The sequence below is a fragment of the Rhincodon typus genome, chromosome 5 (assembly GCF_021869965.1).
Source record: "Rhincodon typus isolate 14 chromosome 5, sRhiTyp1.1, whole genome shotgun sequence".
NCBI classification, from domain to species: domain Eukaryota; kingdom Metazoa; phylum Chordata; class Chondrichthyes; order Orectolobiformes; family Rhincodontidae; genus Rhincodon; species Rhincodon typus.
The window spans coordinates 21,086,056-21,104,252 of NC_063336.1; the positions used below are offsets into that span (position 1 = coordinate 21,086,056).

The window sequence follows — 18,197 nt, forward strand, 5'->3', positions numbered from 1 at the left end:
CTGATAACCAAGTTCCGTACCCATGAGGAAGGCCTCAACCGGGATCTTGGGTTCATGTCGCACTACAGGTGACCCCACCACAATATACACTCTCACATATACGTATATGCACACACACTCACTCTCACAAACACACGTGCGCGCACACTCACACAGATCCTCTCTCATACACAAACTGTCTCCCAGCACACACATTCACACACTCTCTGTCTCTTCCCCCCCCACCCCCCACTCTCTTTCACTCACACATACATACATTATAGACAGTCAGTCAATGTGGCATTTTATAAATTCCTACTTTACAAATAAAACCAGTTTGACTCCAAACCAAAACACAAAACACAAGATTCTAAACAAGGCTTCACACCTAATATGCATTGTCTGACTTAAAATGTTACCTCTTCTTTACACTGATAAAACCTTTAGTTCTCTCAGGACAGTGACTTGAAAAGAATTTGGGGATTTACATATACATATTAATCAATTAAAACCTTCCAAATGATTAAACATTTAATAGCATCTCAGGTTTGTTTAATACATCCTCATCAGTGGTGTGACCCTTTGATCTTTTACTTGTAAATTCTGTGCCTGATACTATCTTTCTCACTAAAGAACAAGGAGCAAGGCTCTGAAAGCTTGTGTTTTCAAATAAACCTGTTGGACTATGACCTGGTGTTGTGTGATTTTTGACCTTGTCCTCTAACAATGACAGTGCGCGGATGATGGGGGGAGACATCTATAAACGCCACATGCCCTGTTTTTCTGAGTTGAAGAAACTGGAATCAAAGCTTGTAAATCCCCTTGGTAGGTCTTCTCCTGCTACTTTTCCCTCTGGAGGCGGTACAGCAGCATCTGTCTTGCTGGGTTTGCTGACCAAGTGGTAACTGCTGTCTCCTACATTGCCTTTGATGTGCTTCAACAACACAAAGATTCTAGCATTGGTGTTCTCCATGTGAGATCCAGGAGCATATAATCTGTGAAGGATGTCTTAAAAACTAGCACAATTTTATTGAAAGAATATCTGAGCTCCGACATGCATAATAGTTAACGGAGGCTGCACTGATGATGTTACCCAGCACGGTAACGAAACGTCTGCGGAACAACGAACCAACTCGGCGAGCCAACCAACCACAACATCCACAACCCAAGCTACAAATCTACTCTAAAACCGTACAGTTAACTATCAATTATCATCTAGCATTCTACCATTTAGACTCTACTTGCCAAACAGTCAACATTTTCTTTTTATACAGGATAGAATGTTGTTTTCTCCTTACTTTAGCATTTCTCACAAATTGTCTTGATTTGTGTAAGACAAAAAGCTTTGATAATGTGTTTCTTCAGCAATACTCAGGTTTTATATTACCAAATGACTACTTAAATCTCTGTGCTAATTCTGTTATACTTTTTCTAGTTTTCATTTTAATTGTCCTAGACTTTCATTTTGGAGACTTCATTTATCTTATTCTTAAAATAATTTTTGTTTTTCCGTGGGAGTATTGAAGCACATCAGCCTTGGTCTCATTAAATGGGGAGCAGGTACAAAGGGCTGACTAGCCTACTCCTGTACTTATTTCTTATGTTCTCATTCTTAGTTTATACATCTCCAAGGGCAGTACATGATGGGCAACAAATAAATGCTGGCTGAGCCAGTGACACTCAGACCTCGTGGATCAATAAATCAAGTTCAGCACAGTGTTTTTGAAAGTGATCATTTTTCCTCAGTTGAGATGTTTTGCAACCCTAGTTTTCGACATACTTGAATTACTTATTTTTCTTGCTGTTATAGTTTGCCATTTATGATTCGTATATTTTTGTTTTGGTCTTCACCTGGTGCTGATTTATGTAGTCTTTCAAATTGAATTCTAACATCATAAATGCCCTAAATAATTATTCAACTTCAAAAATATGAATGTTGTGTTGTTTGCTTGAAAAATCCTAGTCAAGGTATTAGTTCCCTCAAGTTGGATCTTTAATAGATTAGAAAAATCTATTTTTTATCCAAAGGTACTCATTCTGATTCTAATGTTTAGCTTATTTATGAGACAGTGGAGAGGATGTGGGGAGATAGAATATGTGGAAGAAACCTGGCATGACCATAATGTGGCAGTTACTCCAAATTTAACAGAAGGACATCATCATAATGTTTTCCTTTTGTGTCTGTCACTGCAGGCTACTAGGCTGCCCTGCTTGGAGAACGAGCAGCAGGAAACCACAACTTGGGTCATTTGCAGATGCTCCCTAGCAATCAGGAGGGAAGGCTTCCTCTACATCGGGGAAACCAAGTGGAGGCTCGGGGACCGCTTTGCAGAACACCTACGCTCGGTTCGCAATAAACAACTGCACCTCCCAGTCGCGAACCATTTCAACTCCCCCTCCCATTCCTCAGATGACATGTCCATCCTGGGCCTCCTGCAGTGCCACAACGATGCCACCCGAAGGTTGCAGGAACAGCAACTCATATTCCGCTTGGGAACCCTGCAGCCCAATGGTATCAATATGGATTTCACAAGCTTCAAAATCTCCCCTCCCCCTACCGCATCCCAAAACCAGTCCAGCTCGTCCTTGCCTCCCTAACCTGTTCTTCCTCCCACCTATCCCCTCCTCCCACCTCAAGCCGCACCTCCATCTCCTACCGACCAACCTCATCCCGCCCCCTTGACCTGTCCGTCCTCCCTGGACTGACCTATCCCCTTCCTAACTCCCCACCTACACTCACCTTTACTGGCTCCATCCCCGCCTCTTCGACCTGTTTGTTTCCTCTCCACCTATCCTCTCCTCTATCCATCTTCTATCTGCCTCCCACTCTCTCCCTATTTATTTCAGAACCCCCTTCCCCTCCCCCTTTTCTGATGACGGGTCTAGGCCCGAAACGTCAGCCTCTCTGCTCCTGTGATGCTGCTTGGCCTGCTGTGTTCATCCAGCCCTGCACCTTGTTGTCTGGGAAGGAGTAATAGGTAGGCTTGTCAGGGTGGAAGGAAAAGAGCCACAGACTAGTGGAAGGGAGACAGAGATCTGAACTGTTAATTGGGCGGACTGGTCAAACATAGCAATGGTTTATATTACCATGGGCAAGGACTAAAGCCTTCTTTGTACGGCAGCATGGCTGTTGAACTACTACAGTCTATCTGCTTAGGAATAACCTCAATGCTGTTACTAAGGGTGTTCTAAGATATTGATTCAACACTTGCATGGTGCTTAGAAGCCACATTCCCACATTTTAATTGTTAAATTGTCATTGATCCTGAGGGATTGGTATCGCGGTCTTAATTGCCATTTTAATCATCGCCAGGTAATGTTAAGTTCATTGAAACCACTATGATTTTCATGTTATTGATATTTATATCTTACTGATAACAGAATATATTATGTTTATCATTCTCTTAGAGTCATACAGCATGGAAACAGACCCTTCAGTCCAATCAGTCCGTGCCAGATGTAATCCCAAACTAAACTAGTCCGACCTGCCTGCTCCTGGTCCATATCCCTCCAAACCTTTACTATTCATGTACTTGTCCAAAAACCTTTTAAACATTGTAATTGTACCCACATCCCCACCACTTCCTCAGGAAGTTCATTCCACACACGAAGCACCCTCTGAACAAAAAATTTGCCCTTCATGTCTTTTTTAATCTTTCTCCGCTCTCCTTAAAAATGCACTCCCTAGTCTTGAAATCCCCCATCCTAGGAAAATAACAACTACCATTAATTCTATCTATACCCCTCATTATTTTATAAACATCTATAAGGTCACCTCTCAACGACCTACGCTTCAGTGGAAAAAGTCCCAGCCTATTCAGCCTTTCTTTATAACTCAAACCTTCCATATCCAGCAACATCCTGGTAAATCTCTTCTGAACTGTCTCCAGCTTAACAATATCCATCCTAAAACTGGGTGAGCTGAACTGGACAGATTATTCCAGAAGAGGCCTCACTAATGGCCTGTACAACCTCTACGTGACACCCCAACTCTTATACTCAAAGGTCTGAGCAATGAAGGCAAGTGTTCTGAACGCGTTTTTAACCACACTGTCTATATGTGATGTAAACTTCAAAGAATTATGTACCTGCACCCCTAGGTCCCTCTGTTTTACAACACTACTAAGGCCCTACCACTATTGTATAAACCCTACACTTGTTTGTTGTACCAAAATGCAATACCTCGCATTCATCCAGATTGAACTCCAGCTGCCATTTTTCAGTCCATTGACCCATTTGATTAAGATCCCTTTGTAATCTTACTACTATGCGACCAATTTCAGTGTCGTCTGCAAACTTACTCACCATGCCTTCTATATTTTCATCCAAATTTTTTATATAATGCGAAACAAAAGAGGACCCAGATCTGATCCCTGTGGAACACCGCTGGTGACAGGCATCCAGTTCGAATAGCAACCCTCCACCACCATTACTCTCTGTGTCCTGCCGTTAAGCCAATTACGTATCCAATTGGCAAGCTCACCCTGAATTCCATGTGACCTAACTTTACTAATTAGTCTACCATGTGGAACCTTGTCAAAGGCTTTACTAAAGTCCAAGTAAACAACATCTATTACCGTGCCCTCATCAATCTTTTTGGTAACTTCCATTAAAAAAACTCAATAAAGTTTGTGAGACATTATCTTCCTTGCACAAAACCATGCTGACTAACGCTAATCAATTTTTGCCTCTCTAAATGTCCATAAATCCTATCTGTTATAATCACCTCTAACAATTTACCTACAACTGAAGTCAGACTCACAGGTCTGTAGTTCTCTGGTTTCTCCTTACATCCTTTTTTAAACAAAGGTCCAACATAGCCACCGTCCAGTCATCAGGCATCTCACCCGTACTTATAGGTGATGCAAATATTTCTGCAAGGGGTCTCACAACTTCCTCCCTTACTTCCCACAATGTTCTGGGATGCATTAGATTAGATCCTGGAGAATTATCCAGGTTTACATTCTCTAAGACCTCCCAAACTTCCTCTTCTGTAACGTTAATTGTTTTTAAAACATCAAAATTTATTTTCCACATTTTCTAGACTCCATTTCATTCTTCACAGTAAAAACTGATGTGTAATATTCATTTAGTATCTCTCCCATCTCCTGGAATTCAACATAAAGACGACCTCCTTGATCTTTAAGGGCCCTAGTCTCTCCTAGTTATCTTCTTGCTCTTAATGTATTTGTAGTACCTCTTTGGATTATCCCTAACCTTATCTGCCAATGCTATCATATATCCTCACTTTGCCTTCCTGATTTTCCTCTTAAGAATGCCCCTACACCCTTTACGTTGATTAAGAGATCAGTTAAACCAAGTTGTCTGTATCTAAAATAAGATTTACTTTTATTCTTGACTACAACCTCAATATCTTTATTCATCTATTGTTCCTTAATCTTACCAGCCTTACCCTTCTCTCTATTAGGAACACAATGCCTCTAAACTTTCATCATCACACTTTTGAAAGCCTGCCACTTGTCAGTAGTCCCTTAACCTGCGAAAGTCTACTCCAGTCAACTTTTGAAAGTTCTAGTCTCATACCATTAAAATTTGCCTTACTCCAATCAAAAACTTTAACTTTTATGGAAGGCTTATCTTTTTCCATAACCATTTTGGAACTAATAGAATTATGATCACTAGAGCCAAAGTGTTAGCCTGCTTTTACTTCAATCACCTGCCCTGCCTTGTTGCCCAAAACAAGGTCTAGTTTTGTTCTTTCTCTAGTAGGAGCATCCATGTATTGATAAAGAAAATTTTCTTGAACATGTTTGGCAAATTCTTCGCCATCCAAACCTTTAACACTATGGTAGCCCCCGTCAATGTTTGGAAAATTAAAATTCCCCTGTTATTTCAACCTTATTATGCTTATGTATATCTGAGATCTCCCTACATATTTGTTTTCTCAATTTCCCTCTTACTATTGGGGGGCCTATAGTACAATCCCATCAAGGTGATCTTTCCTTTCTTATTTCTAATTTCTACCCATATGTTTTTACTGGACAATTTTTCAGAAATATCTCCATTAGTTACAGCAGTAATGTATCCCTTAATCAAAAATGCTACCTCCACCTCTACTTCTTTCCTGCCTCCTTTCCTATCTTTCTTATAGCATCTAAAACCCAGAACTTTGAGCTGCCAGTCTTGTCCATCTCTCAGCCAAGTTTCTGTAATAGCTCTGACGTCCCATTCCATGTTCTTAAACATGCCCTGAGTTCGTCAGCCTTACCTGTAAGATCCCTTGCATCGAAATGATTGCAATTTAGTTCATCAGAGTTACTACATACTCCTACTCTCTTTTGTCTTTCTTTTCTAATTGATGCACTGTCTTCACATTCAGAACCTTCCCCTTCAATCTTTCGATTTACACTGCCACGTAGAATTCCTCCACTTCCCCTCTCTATTAGTATAAAGTTTCCCTTACTGAACGAGCAAATCTCCCTGCTAAGATATTGGTCCCTTTCCGGTTCAGGATAGACATCCTTTTGAACAGATCTTTTCTATCCCAAAAAGCATTACAATTGTCGAAAAACCTGAATCCCTGAAAAATGCACCACCTCTTTTGCAATTGATTTATCTCCTTTATCCTTTTTTCCTTCCCTCATTTGAGTTTGGCATTGGGAGTAAACCAGAGATTACTACTTTTAAGGTTCTGCTTTTTAATCTTTTACCTAACCTCTTAAATTCACTCTGTGCTCCTTTAATCTTTTCCCTAAAAATGTCGTTATTTATAGTCTATAGAGTTTCATGATTAAACTTATCCTCCACCTATTCATCTCCAAGTTCAGATGTACAACTGGTGTTCATAATATTTTAATCTATTTTGCAGCTATCTGGACAAAATGTATTTCCTTTCATCTGAGGAAACTTTGAAGAAGTTTATCTCAAATCCTCGACCATACCTTCTCCCTCCACAGCCTCGTCCACCTTGTAAGGTTGCAATATTGGGTCCAAAATCTGCAGGAAAGACCACTCTCTGCAAATTGCTTGCACAGAAATATGATGCAAAGGTACAATGCTTCTATGGCTCCATTCTAAGATGTGATTATTTTGTGCACTTGTATATTTATTTTCCAGAGCGATCTCCCATCCTCGTGAATCCTGAGGTGAAGACTGGCACGGTCTTGAGGCTAGCTGCCAGCATGGACTGGGTTGGAAGACTGTTGTTCTGAACTTTTTTTTCTCTGTTTATAATTTATTCCTAGAGTCTGAATGCTGGACTTTTTACTTCTCTATTTTTCTAAGACCTTTGTACTGAAGATGGCGCCGTAAGCGGCGACTTATACACTTTTCACAGTACTCATTTGAATACATTTGACAATAAAGCTAATTCCAATTCCAGTTCTATTTCTAGTTATTAATTTACAGAAATATTGAAATTTATCGCAAGTGTGACCTGCAGAAATGAGCCAGACTGTGATTTGAATCTTACTTCTACAGTCTGAATAACAGTTATTTTCCACTTCTACTTAAGCCTGTAATTGAAACAGAAAAGTTTTCTATTTAGCATCATCATAAAATTAAAGTTGGTTTCAAGATTTTATACATAGTTGCCTACAAAAGCATAGGACTTGTCTAGGAAGATGAAAATCGTCTATCAACCCACACCAAATATATCAAATTCAATACTTTCAATTAAGTTCATGGTGTGAATCAATTATAATTCACTGGAAAAAGTCTCTCACTTCCCATATCTTGGAAACTATCTATACCAAAACACTGACATTGATAAAAAGGGACATGACCAAATCTAATGTGCTAGTTCAGCTATGGCAAATTAAATTCTTGAGTTTGAGAATTGTGAAATTAACTAGGCTTAAAATTCAAAGTCTTTCAGACAGTGGTTCTGCTCTCTAACTTCTCTGTGTTACTGAAGCTGGGACAACTTATAGATGCTATATCAAGGCCCTGGAACAGTACCATCAACACTGTCTTCAAAGAATCTTGCATATCAGAAGTGTTGTATTTAGACTTCCAGAAGGTGTTTGACAAAGCAACCTCATAAATGATTAAGTCATAAGAGCCCATAGTGTTGGAGGTAGTATGTTGGCATGGATAGGGAATTGGCTACTGGCAAGGAACAGTGAGCGGGTTTAAGGGATTATTTTCCAGGTTGGCAACCTGTAAACAGTGGGGTTTCATGGGGATCAGTGCTGGGACTACAACTGTTCACAATATATGGTAATGACTTGGAGGAAGAAAGCGAATGTACTGTAGCCAAATTTGCAGACAACACAAAATAGGTGGAAAGGCAAGTTGAGAGAGGAATACAAACAGTTTACAGATAGATATTGAAAGGTTAAATAAGTGGATAGAAGTTGGCAAATGGAGCATAATATAGGAGAAAATGAAGTTGTTCATTTTGGAAGGGAGAATTTTTTAAAATTCATTCACTGCTCATTCCTAAATGAAAACCAGAAATCAAAAAAAAACAGAATATTATTTAAATTGAGAAAAAACTGCAGAAAGCTGCAACACAAAGGAATTTGCAGGTACTTGTGCAAGAAACAAAGAAGGCTAGCGTGCAGATAATCAGGATAGCTAATGGAATGCTGGCCCTTATTTCAGGGGGGTTGGAGTAGAAGAGTAGGGAAGTCTAACTGCAACTGTACAAGGTGCTGACAAGACTACATCTTTAAGACCATAAGATACAGGAGCAGAATTAGACTATTCAGTACATCGTGTCTGCCCCACCATTCAATCATGGCTGATATGTTTCTCAACCCCTTTCTCCTGTCTTCCCTTGCTAATCAAGAACCTATCTATCTCTGCCTTAAAGACACTCAATGATTTGGCTTCCACAGCCTTCTGCAGCAATGAATTCCTCAGATTCACCACCTTTTGTCTGAAGAAATTCCAGCTCATTTAGTTCTAACGGGTCATCCCTTCACTCTGAGGCTGTGCTCTTGATTCCTAGTCTCTCATACAAATGGAAATATCTACCTCAAGTCCACTTTATCCAGGCCTGTCAGTATTCTGTAAGTTTCAATCCGATCTCCCCCTCATCCTTCTAAACTCCATTGAGTACAGATCCAGAGTCCTCACCGCTCTTCTCATGACAAGCTTCAAAATCTCTCCTCCCCCTACTGCATCCCAAAACCAGTCCAGCTCGTCCCCGCTTCCCTAACCTGTTCTTCCTCCCACCTATCCCCTCCTCCCACCTCAAGCCGCACCCCCATCTCCTACCGACTAACCTCATCCCGCCCCCTTGACCTGTCCGTCCTCCCTGGACTGACCTATCCCCTTCCTAACTCCCCACCTACACTCACCTTTACTGGCTCCATCCCCGCCTCTTCAACCTGTTTGTTTCCTCTTCACCTATCTTCTCCTCTATCCATCTTCTATCTGCCTCCCACTCTCTCCCTATTTATTTCAGAACTCGCTTCCCCTCCCCCTTTTCTGATGAAGGGTCTAGGCCCGAAACATCAGCCTTTCTGCTCCTATGATGCTGCTTGGCCTGCTGTGTTCATCCAGCCCTGCACCTTGTTGTCTCACCATCATTTATGTAATGACTATATAATTATAATATGTGTAAATTTTGTAAAGAAAGCTAATATATCTCTAAAATTTAACACAAAAGTCTGAAAAGTGACCCCCTGAAGTCATATCACTGTCCTTGATCCAGCTTTCTTGGAATCAATCAGAAAAGGAGATTTAAAAACAGAGAAAAGAGATGCAGGCTTAGACCATTCGGCTCTTTGCACCTGCTCTGTCATTCAATATAAATCACTTCTGATCATTGAATTCATTACCCTACTCCTACTTTCTCCTTTTGCCTTTTAATCCCTTTAGTTCTAAGACCTATGTTTAACTCCTTCTTGAAAACATTCAGTGTTTTAGCCTCAACCACTACCTGTGGCAGAGAATTCCACAGGCATGCCATTCTCTGGTGAAGGAATTTCTCCTTGTCTCACCCTCCAATGGCATACCATTAGACTGTGACCCCTGGTTCTAGACTTCCTGGTCATCAGGAACATCCTTCATATGTTTACTCTGTCTAGTCCTGTTAGAATTTTATAGGTTTACACGAGATCCCCCTTATCTTCTAAACTCTGGTGAACATAGTCTGAACCAATCAATTCATCATATGTCAGCCCTGCCATCCAAAGAATAAATCTGGAAAAAATTGGCTCAAATCTTCCAATTACCGTCAGATTGTCAGGCTGTTCCTAATTTTTTGTACTATGACTGAGCTCCACATTTCTCACTGGAGATTCAGATTCTGGCTTCTACAGAAGCGTAGAACATGCTTAAAATGCAACTATTCCTGACTCATCTGTGACAGCAGCCAGCTAGGAGCTAACGATTCTAAAAGGTGAGTCATGGATGTGGGTGAGATTCAGTTTCACTGTCTGATGTGGATTGATGGGAGCATGGGATTTGTGGGCGGGAGGGGTTTTGCAGGAGTGAGCACTGTCTGTGATTTGGAAGAGTGTGAGGCTGAAGAGATTAAGAGGCATAGGTGATTGATTCAGGACAGTCTTTGTTCCAGGGGGTGAATAATAGCTGTGGCTCAGGAGGGTGGTGGTGAGCATTGTCTGTGGTATGCGAGTGGTGAAGGTGTTGAGTGCTACCTAAGGAGGTGGAGCAGGCTGGTGTTAGCACTGTTCATAGTTTGAAAGGAAGTGAGCACTGGCTGGTTCGGGTGGTATTGTCTCTGGTGGAGGAGTCAGTAAGCATTGTCTGTAATGGGGTGGTGCAAAATGGATTTAAACACAGTCAGGGTTGGAAAGGTGAACATTGGTTCAACTGTGTGGGAGTGTTGAATATGAAAGAAACCAAGAGTGAACATTGCTGTAGGTACAGGACTCCTTTGACAATCCAGCTGATCTACTTAACAGTTACAATCCTAAGCAGGCTTTAGACTTGCTATTAAATCTGTTTAGTAAGTCTGTATGGAAGCAAGGATAAGCGAAGACAAAACACCTGAAATCTGTGTGAGAGATAGACCCGAAACGTCGGCCTTCCTGCTCCTATGGTGCTGCTTGGCCTGCTGTGTTCATCCAGCTCTACACCTTGTTATCTGAAATCTGTGTGGTTTAGCTGTCAGATTCCACTTCCATTGGAATCACGGAGCCAGCCGGACAGAGACAGAGTAAAACCAGCAATAAGAAGTTTAAACTTCCTATGTTAGAACCTTCGATACACTTACATTGGAACTTCCTCAGGGTTCTAAACCACGTTAACGGTGTAAAGTAAATCAAAGACCTCTATCCATATTGGACAATTTGGGCCATTTAGAATTTGATCAACCATGGGACAACACAATGGATCTTTCTAAATTATGAGAAGTCAAAGCTTTTGAGCAAACAGGAGACTGGAAGGACACTACAGGAATTCAATCAAAATTGACTTTACTTTTTGGAACAATGATTAACATATCAGCTATCTTGCTTTACTGGTGATACAACAGCCTGTAAGATACCACTATGTCAGAAGTCCTAGAAGGATTCCAAGAGTCACTGTCAGAGAGGGAGCAGTTGGTTAATGGGAGCACAACGTGAAAGGAATTCAGAAATCAGCTATTGTCCTGTTGAAAGTATCCAGGCAATTTACAAATGCCATAACACAGAACTAGTGACAGTATATCTATTCTCTCCAAAAGACTGCTCCACCTACTGAATCCATTGGTACAAACAGCTTCTGACCATTCAACTTCAGAAACAATAACAGCTGCTGAACCATTAATTTCCTAAAGAGAATCTTCAAGCAAGTAATAGGTCTTTGATGATAACAGACTAATCCATGCCTACTTCTAATCTTTGCATCTACATTTTAGCTAATAATTGTTTTCCCTTTTATTTAGTAACTTCCAACAACAATTGTGAAATAAACTAACCTTTGATCTTGTTTAAGAATAAGCTTTGCTGCTCGTTACTTTAAAATTTGAATACTCAAAAGACTAAGAACAGAGCTAAACAAGTTGTACAAGTTATACAGTTCACAAGCCTCTCAATGATCACTCTTGGTGTGCCATGGCACTAGGGAAAGGGTACCAGGAGAAAGACTGACAAGCACTTAGGACCTTAAGTTCGCCATCCTAGGATCTTAAAAGAAGTAGTTTGAGAGATAATTTAAGCATTGGTTATAATCTTCTAAAACTTCTCAAGTTGTGCAATGGTCTTATTGGATGAGAAACTAGCAAATGTAACACCTTTATTTAGGAGAGAAGGGAAACAGAAGGCAAAATAGTATTGCCCATTTAGCCTGCCACTGTCGTAGGGAAATTGTAAGAATTAATTATTAAGGAACTTATAGGAGGATACTTAGATAATGAAATCAGGCAGAATCAGCTTTTGTGAAAGGGAAATTGTGTTTGATTTTATGATAATCATTTGAGAAGGTAATAAGCAAGATGGATAAAGGAGAATCTGTAAGATGTTATGAACTTAGATTTACAAAAGGCACATGATAAGGTGCCACACATTGGGTTACTACATAAAATAAGAGCTAATTGTATATCGGGCAAAATGTTAACACAGATAAAGTTCTGATTAGTTAATGAGAATAGAGATATTTTTGGGGTTGGCAAACTGTAACTAGTGGACTACCACAAGGATCTTCGCTGGGGCCTCAATTATTTAGAATTTACATCAATGACTTGAACAAAGGGACATTATGTACAGTCACTAAATTTGCTAATGACACCAATCTAGGTAGGAAAATAAGTTTTTAAGAGGGGTAAAGAATCTGAAAAGGGCATAGATACATTAAGTGGGTGGAAAAAAATTGGCATGTGGAGTATATTGGTGGAAAATGTGAATTTATCCACTTCGACAGAAAGAATAGAAAAGCCTCATATCAAAATCAATTAAACTGCATTTTATTTCAATGCCAGAGGCCTAGCAGGTAAGATAGATGAACTCAGGGCATGGTTGGGAACATGGGACTGGGATATCATAGCGAGTACAGAAACGTGGCTCAGGGATGGACAGGACTGGCAGCTTAATGTTCCAGGGTGTACATCTTATAGGAAGGATTGGGGGTGGGGGTGGGGGTGGATGTGGGGTGGGGTGGGGAGCAGGAGACAAGACACAATGGGCATTTTTGATTAGGGATAACATTACAGCTGTACTTAGGGAGGATATTCCTGAGAACACATCCAAGGAAGTTATTTGGGTGGCACTGAGAAATAAGAATATTGTGTTCAGTTCTGGTCACTTCATTATAGGAAGGATGTGGAAGCTTTAGAGAGGGTGCAGAGGAGATTTACCAGGATGCTGCCTGGACTGGAGGGCAGGTCTTATGAGGAAAGGTTGAGGGAGCTAGGGCATTTTTCGTTGGAGTGAAGAAGGATGAGAGGTGACTTGATAGAGGTGTACAAGATGATGAGAGGCATAGATAGAGTGGATAGCCAGAGACTTTTTCCCAGGGTGGAAATGACTGTTACAAGGGGGCATAATTTTAAGGTGATTGGAGAAGGTATAGGGGAGATGTCAGAGGTAGGTTCTTTACACAGAGAGTGATGGGCGTGTGGAATGCGCTGCCGGCAGTGGTGGTGGAGTCAGATACTTTAGAGACTTTTAAGCGACTCTTGGATAAGCACATGGATAATAGTAAAATGAAGGGTATGCAGGGTAGTTTGATCTTAGTAGGACAATAGGTCGGCACAACATCGTGGGCCGACGGGCCTGTACTGTGCTGTACTGTTCTATGTTCTATTTACTATAGACCCCCCAATAGTCACAGGAAGTTGGGGAAACAAATTTGTATGGAGATCTCAGTTATCTGTAAGAATAATAAGGTGGTTATGGTGGGAGATTTTAACTTTCCAAACATAGACTGGGACTGCCATAGTGCTAAGGGCTTGAATGGAGAGGAATCTGTTAAGTGTGTACAAGAAAATTTTCTGATGCTGTATGTGGATGTACCTGCTAGAGAAGGTGCAAAACTTGACCTACTCTTAGGAAATAAGGCAAGGCAGGTGACTGAGGTGTCAGTGGGGTGAGCACCTTGGGGCCAGTGACCACAATTCTGTCAGTTTTAAAATAGTGATGGAAAAGGATAGACTGGACCTAAAAGTTAAAGCTCTAAATTGGAGGAAGGCCAATTTTGATGATATTAGGCAAGAACTTTCAAAAGTTGATGGGGAGAGGATTGCAGATGTTCACAGATGAAGGGATGGTTGGAAAATGGGAAGTCTTCAAAACTGAGCTAATAAGACTCCAGGGACAGATGTTCCTGTTAGGGTGAAGGGCAAGTCTGGTAGTTGTAGGGAATGCTGATGACTAGAGAAATTGAGGTTTTAGTCCAGAATAAGAAAGGAGCATATGTCAGGTATAGACAACAGGGATCGAGTGAATCCCTAGAAGAGTATAAAGGCAGTAGGAGTATACTTAAGAGGAAAGTCAGGAGGGCAAAACGGGGACATGAGAATGCTTTGACAAACGGGGTTAAGGAGAATCCAGAAGGATTCTACAAATACATTAAACAAAAGAGTAACTGGGGAGAGAATAGAGCCCCTTAAAAATTAGCAAGGCCACCTTTGTGTGGAATCGCAAGAGATGAGGCAAATACTAAACAAGTATTTTGCATCAGTGATTTTTGTGGAGAAGGATGTGGAAGATAGAGAACGTTGGGAAATAAATAGCGACATCTTGAAAAATGTCTATATTACAGAGGAGGAGGTGCTGGTCATCTTAAAACGCATAAAGGTGGGTAAATCCCTGGGACCTGATCAGGCATACCCTAGAACTCTGTGGGATGGTAAGGAAGTGATTGCTGCGGCCCTTGCTGAGAGATAGTCACAGTGAGGTGCCGGAAGACTGCAGGCTGGCCAATGTAGTGCCTCTATTTAAGAGAGGTGGAAAGGAAAAGCCAGGGAACTATAGACAGGTGAACCTGATATCAGTGGTGGGTAAGTTGTTGGAGGGAATCCTGAGGGACAGGATTTATATGTATTTGGAAAGGCAAGGACTGATTGGGGATAATCAACATGACTTTGTGCATGGGAAATCGTGTCTCACTAACTTGATTTTGTTTTTTGAAGTAACAGAGGGGATTGATGAGTGCAAAGTGGTGAATGTGAACTATATGGACTTCAGTAAGGCGTTTAACAAGGTTCCTCATGATAGACTGGTTAAAAGATTAGATCACATGGAATACAGGGAGAACCCACCATTTAGATACAGAACTGGCTCAAAGGTAGGATACAGAAGGTGGTGATAGAGGTTGCTTTTCAAACTGGAAGCCTGTGACCAGCAGTGTGCTACAAGGATTGCTGCTGGGTATACTGCTTTTTGTCATTTATATAAATGATTTCGATGTGAATGTAGGAGGTATAGTTAGTAAGATTGCAGATGATACCAAAATTGGAGGTTTAGTGGACAGTGAAGAAGATTACCTCAGAGTACAATAAGATCTTGATCAAATGGGCCAATGGGCCAAGGAGTGGCAGATGGAACTTAATTTAGATAAATGGTGATACTGCATTTTGGAAAGGCAAATCAGGGCAGTACTTATACACTTAATGCTAAGGTCCTGGGGAGTGTTGCTGAACAAAAGGACCTTGAAATACTGGTTTATAGTTCCTTGAAAGTGAAGTCCAGGTAAACAGGATAGTGAAGAAGGTGTTTGGTATGCTTGCCTTTATTGGTCAGTGCATTGAATATAGGAGTTGGGAGGTCATGTTGCGGCTGTGCAGGACATTAGTTAGGCCACTTTTGGAGTACTGCATGGAATTCTGGACTCTCTGCTGTAGGATGGATGTTGTGAAACTTGAAAGGGTTCAGAAAAGATTTGCAAGGATGTTGTCAGGGTTGAGGGTTTGAGCTGTAGGGAGAAGCTATATAGGCTAGGGCTATTTTCCCTGGAGCATCAGAGGCTGGGGGATGACTTTGTAGATGTTTTTAAAATCATGAGGGGATGAATAGACAGGTCTGTTCCCTGGGGTGGGGGAGTGTAAAACTAGAGGGCATAGGTTTAAGGTGAGAGGGCAAAGATTTAAAAGGGGCCGAAAAGCAATGTTTTCACACAGAGGGTGGTGCATATATGGAATGAGCTGCCAGAGGAAGTGTTGGAGGCTGGTACAATTACAACATTTAAAATACATCTAGATGGCTGTATGAATTGGAAGGGTTTAGAGAGATATGGGCCAAATACTAGCAAATTGGACTAGTTTTATTTAGGATATCTGGTTGGCAGGGATGGGTTGGACCGAAGGGTCTGGTATCATGCAGTACAGCTCTATGACTCTAATTAAATGGAGAGAGATTGCAGAATCTGGTGGTTTAGAAAGATCTCTGTGTCCTGGCACATGATTCACAAAAGATTAATACACAGGTTCAGCAAGAGATTGGGAAACAAAATGGATTGTTGTTATTTATTGCAAGGGACATGGTATATAAAATTGGGAAGTTCCATCACAATTGTAAATGGCCTTGGTAAGATCACATCTGGGATACTATGCACAGTTTTGATTTTTTTCAAATCAAGTCCCGCCTACTCCAGAGGTGTAATAAAATTCTGAAGAAGGGTCACTGGACCTGAAACATTAACTCTGATTTCTCTTCACAGATACTGCTAGACCTGCTAAGTTCTTCCAGTAATTTTCTGTTGTTGTTCTTGTTTCTGATTTCCAGCATTCACAGTTTCTTTTTCTTATGAGTATTAAAATGGATGCAGCAGTAACATTATTATGGATAGATTAAGTAACCTCAAAACTAGTAGGGCAGTATGATTTTATCTAGAATGAGTAAAAAGGTGGGGCAGGTCCTCTTGAGACCTTTGATCCTATCTTCACAAAAGCATGTATCAGAGCCAGGAACTACAGGTCATATAGCCTGATATCCATTATTTCAAAGATACTTGGAGGAATCCCAAGATATTCCCTTCATTATAATAGGGGGAAAGGGAAGAGGACAGCTGAAATATTCAACAAGGTTTATGTTGTTGATTGTTACATGTCCCCCACACACTAAGGGTATGGTGTCACTAATCACCAGGAAAAAGTCTTAAGGAAGCACTTATGCATCATTAGATTTATTTGTAAGTTCCAAAGTTACTGTTCTGATTAATTTCCTTCTCAACAGTCATCTCCCACTGCAAGTCTACAGCATCACTTTTCTTTTTTACTCTTGCTGGCAATCAGTAGAACTTGCCTGTTTAAACACGTAAAAGTGAATGAAAAGAGTATTTCAGGAGATTCATTTTGCATTAATTTTGAAGGAACTCCACTGAAGTCAACACTTTGGAGGCTGTAATTGGGATCAGATTTGCGCCACCAAAGCTACACTAAATCTACACTAGTCCCACTTTCCAACGCTAGGCCCATTGTCTTGATTGTTATGGGATTGCTGGATGGAGCTCATCTTGCCTATAGTGCGACTTTTACTGATGGCTCCTGTCTGGCAATGGGGGAGGATTTTTAGTCACATCTGATTTATGACATGCACGTAGTTCTTCAATAAATATAGCCATAACTTTAACTTATGACAAATTACATCAGCCGTTGTGGAACCAGTTCATCATGCCAGTGAAGGATCTTTGGAAGAAGAGTGCTGGAAGCTCTTACTCTGTAGGGCTTCCATTATCTGTGAAAATTGTCAATGAATGCTAAATATACTTTCACAGTAAAAATCAAATAATGCTGCTACAAAACAATATTTCAGGTTCTGGACATGTTCGAGCTTTTGGAGCCACAACGAGAGAAATTGAAGTTTGACCATATTGAAAAGGTTCGGGCAGAAGCACTGCAATCAGCACTCGTTACTGTTAAAGAAAATCTGGCAAAAACAATGTTAGAAGAAGCTCAAGGTAAATTAGTAAACTTTTTTTAATAATTTGATTTTGAAGCATTATATCAAGTTTCCAATTTCAATAATTGTGCTTGTTTACTTTCCACATACAGCTTGTTTAATCTTTTGAATTGTTTTCTTGCTTCCTCTGCCAGTTTATTTCCTTTCTAACCTTTTATTTTCTGAAAAACGCGAGTTCTTGATTACATGGATGACAATTAATTTTCAGTACTTCTTTCAGTTCAACTGTTATTCATGAATATTCATTTTGGCAGTCTGTGTCAGGTCACGTTTTCATTCAGGAGCATCATTGCCTGATACACTGTTTCCAGATGTCCAGGTTCAAACACATTCTTGTGTCACTAGATAATGGTCAGGAGAGTGAATCAGAATAATTATTTTCCTCCTGTCTTACACAGGCTCCTAGAGGTCAATTTTATAGCTTTGTTGCTGTATGTGCTAAAGATTAAACATGAAATGTTT

General features: G+C 40.6%; 1 protein-coding gene across 1 annotated transcript in view; it reads left to right on the forward strand.

The window, feature by feature from the left end:
• ak9 (adenylate kinase 9) overlaps positions 1-18,197 on the forward strand; it is a 166,282-nt gene that overhangs the window by 52,820 nt on the left and 95,265 nt on the right. The window contains exons 12-13 of the mRNA XM_048596817.1: positions 6,809-6,989; positions 17,589-17,733. Coding sequence (XP_048452774.1) covers positions 6,809-6,989; positions 17,589-17,733 — 326 coding nt within the window. The remainder of the gene's footprint in view (positions 1-6,808; positions 6,990-17,588; positions 17,734-18,197) is intronic.